The sequence below is a fragment of the Petaurus breviceps genome, unplaced genomic scaffold, assembly GCF_028583685.1.
Source record: "Petaurus breviceps papuanus isolate PSGF00001 unplaced genomic scaffold, PetGlider_PUasm1.0 90784, whole genome shotgun sequence".
Taxonomy (NCBI): Eukaryota; Metazoa; Chordata; class Mammalia; order Diprotodontia; family Petauridae; genus Petaurus; species Petaurus breviceps.
This window is the reverse complement of record NW_027187345.1, coordinates 13,387,460-13,389,489: the sequence shown is the minus strand read 5'-3', so window position 1 is coordinate 13,389,489 and position 2,030 is coordinate 13,387,460. Positions and strand designations below refer to the sequence as shown.

At 35.6% G+C, this 2,030-nt stretch overlaps 1 protein-coding gene across 1 annotated transcript; it reads right to left on the bottom strand.

The window, feature by feature from the left end:
- Positions 1 to 1,046: 1,046 nt before the first annotated feature.
- LOC138147356 (small ribosomal subunit protein uS8-like) lies at positions 1,047 to 1,516 on the bottom strand. The gene has a single exon (XM_069069750.1). It carries the CDS (start codon positions 1,458 to 1,460, stop codon positions 1,107 to 1,109), a length of 354 nt encoding a protein of 117 aa, XP_068925851.1. The 5' UTR covers positions 1,461 to 1,516; the 3' UTR covers positions 1,047 to 1,106.
- Positions 1,517 to 2,030: the final 514 nt, after the last annotated feature.

Here is a 2,030-nt window from a genome sequence, read left to right as displayed (position 1 = left end):
CTGTTTTATTAACAAGCCCAATCCTACACTTACTCAAAGAAGGTTTTCTTCCCTTGCCTACCTGATCCCTCTGACTCTGTGTCCCTTCAGATTTTTTGTTGTTGCTGTAATATATGGTTCAGAATCCTTGGATGTGTTTTTTTTTTTACTTGTGTGGGTTCTTTTTTTATATTACGTTAGAAATATGGTAGCAATAGCTATTTTGAATAGAAAGAGTGGGTATGGATTTTTGAAGGTACAAAATTCCAAGAGTTTGAGATGTTAGATCTGTCTTATCAAGGGATTGCTATGGCTTATGTTGAATTTTCAAACATGTCCTTTGGAGGGGAATGAATTCCTCCTATTTTACAATTCCAACAACTGCTACCTAGCCAATGGCATAGTTTATCAAAATAATATATAAGAAATAAATAATAATAGTAATTATCATTATCATAGAAAACATTTATATAGCAGTATAAGATATGTAAAGTGTTTTCCAGATATCCCATTTGATCTTCACAGCTAACTGTGATATAGGTACTGTTACTACCTCCATTTTACAGTTGAGGAAACTGCGGCTGAGAAAGGTTAATTGATTTGCCCAAAAGGCCATACAACTAGTATTCAAGGCAGGATTCACACTCATGTCTTTGTAACTAACTTCAAATCCAGTACCCTATGCACTTTGCTACATAGCTATTTATGGTAGCTTTCACTAGAAATTAAAATGAAACAATTATAATATATGATTACACACGATCCTTTCCAATGGTTCCTTTTTCTCTGAACATAAAGTCAAACTACTAATGTAATCTAGTGAATAAACAAAGAAGTAAAATCTGAAGGAATTTTAAAAAGAAATATAATGTGTAGGTTCCATGTAGTGACCTGGTAACTCTGAAATTTATTCCTCATTAATTACTTCGTGTGTTTGGCTCCAGAAAACATCAGAAATGGGAAAAAGGAGATTTATTTTTGTTTTGTGTTTAGGGGACATGCATTCCCCAGTAAGAAGAGGAGAATCAAGTAGCATTATTATTTTTTTTTCCATTGGAGCATTTTATTTGTATGCATGTTTTACATCCTTAGAAAAAGAATCCCAAGATTTTTCCTCTTGTGTGTTTTCATCTTGCTTCCTCATAGTCCATGATGCCAGCTGAGGTTGTAAGCACAATAAACCCAAACTGATGGGATGGTAGCAGATTATTCTGCCACTTTTCCAGATCTTTCAATTGAACATCAAATCTGGGGCTGATTACACCACACTTGTTTAATCGGCCCGTGAGATTCACAACAACTTTTTCTGCTCTGTGATCATCAGTGATCTCAATTTCGCCAATGTAACCATGCTTCATCATCACAGTTAAGAACCGGACAATTACTTTAGAGCACAGCCTAATGAGAACCTGGAGTTTTCCTTGCTTTTCTGCATTGTTGATGCTTTTGAGAGCATCTGCCAGAACATTCATGCACACCATGGTGGCAGTGCTGCAAGACTTTATTAATAATTACTCACCATTTGGGGGCACCTAGGTGACACAGTGGGTAGAACACTGGGCTTGGAATCAGGAAGGATCATCTTCTTGGTTCAAATTTGGCCTCGGACACTTACTAACTGTGCGACCCTGGGCAAGTCACTTAACTCTGCATCAGTATCCTCATATGTAAAATGAGCTAGAGAAGGAAATAGCAAACCACTCTAGTATCTTTGCCAAGAAAACACCAAATGGGGTCACAAAGAATTAGACACAATTAAAAATGACTTAACAACAACAATAAGAAGTCACCATTTGACTTGCTAGAATTCTATATTTTTTTGGATTAATTCATTTGCATTATCCCAGGGAACCAGAAGACAGAATTTGTAAAAGTTAACAATTTTGAGCACTGGGTTTGGAATCATGGGACTGACACTCAAATTTTAGATTGACTGTTATCTGTGTGGTTTTGGAAAAGTCATTTAATGTTTCCTCATCTATAAAAGAAGGGAGTTGGATTACATGCACATGTAAAATGTATAACAACATGAAATTTATTATGCAAATAAT

What these genes read in the sequence shown, in the direction of transcription:
- LOC138147356 (XM_069069750.1), bottom strand. Translation starts at nt 1,460, where the DNA reads ATGGTGTGCATGAATGTTCTGGCAGATGCTCTCAAAAGCATCAACAAT.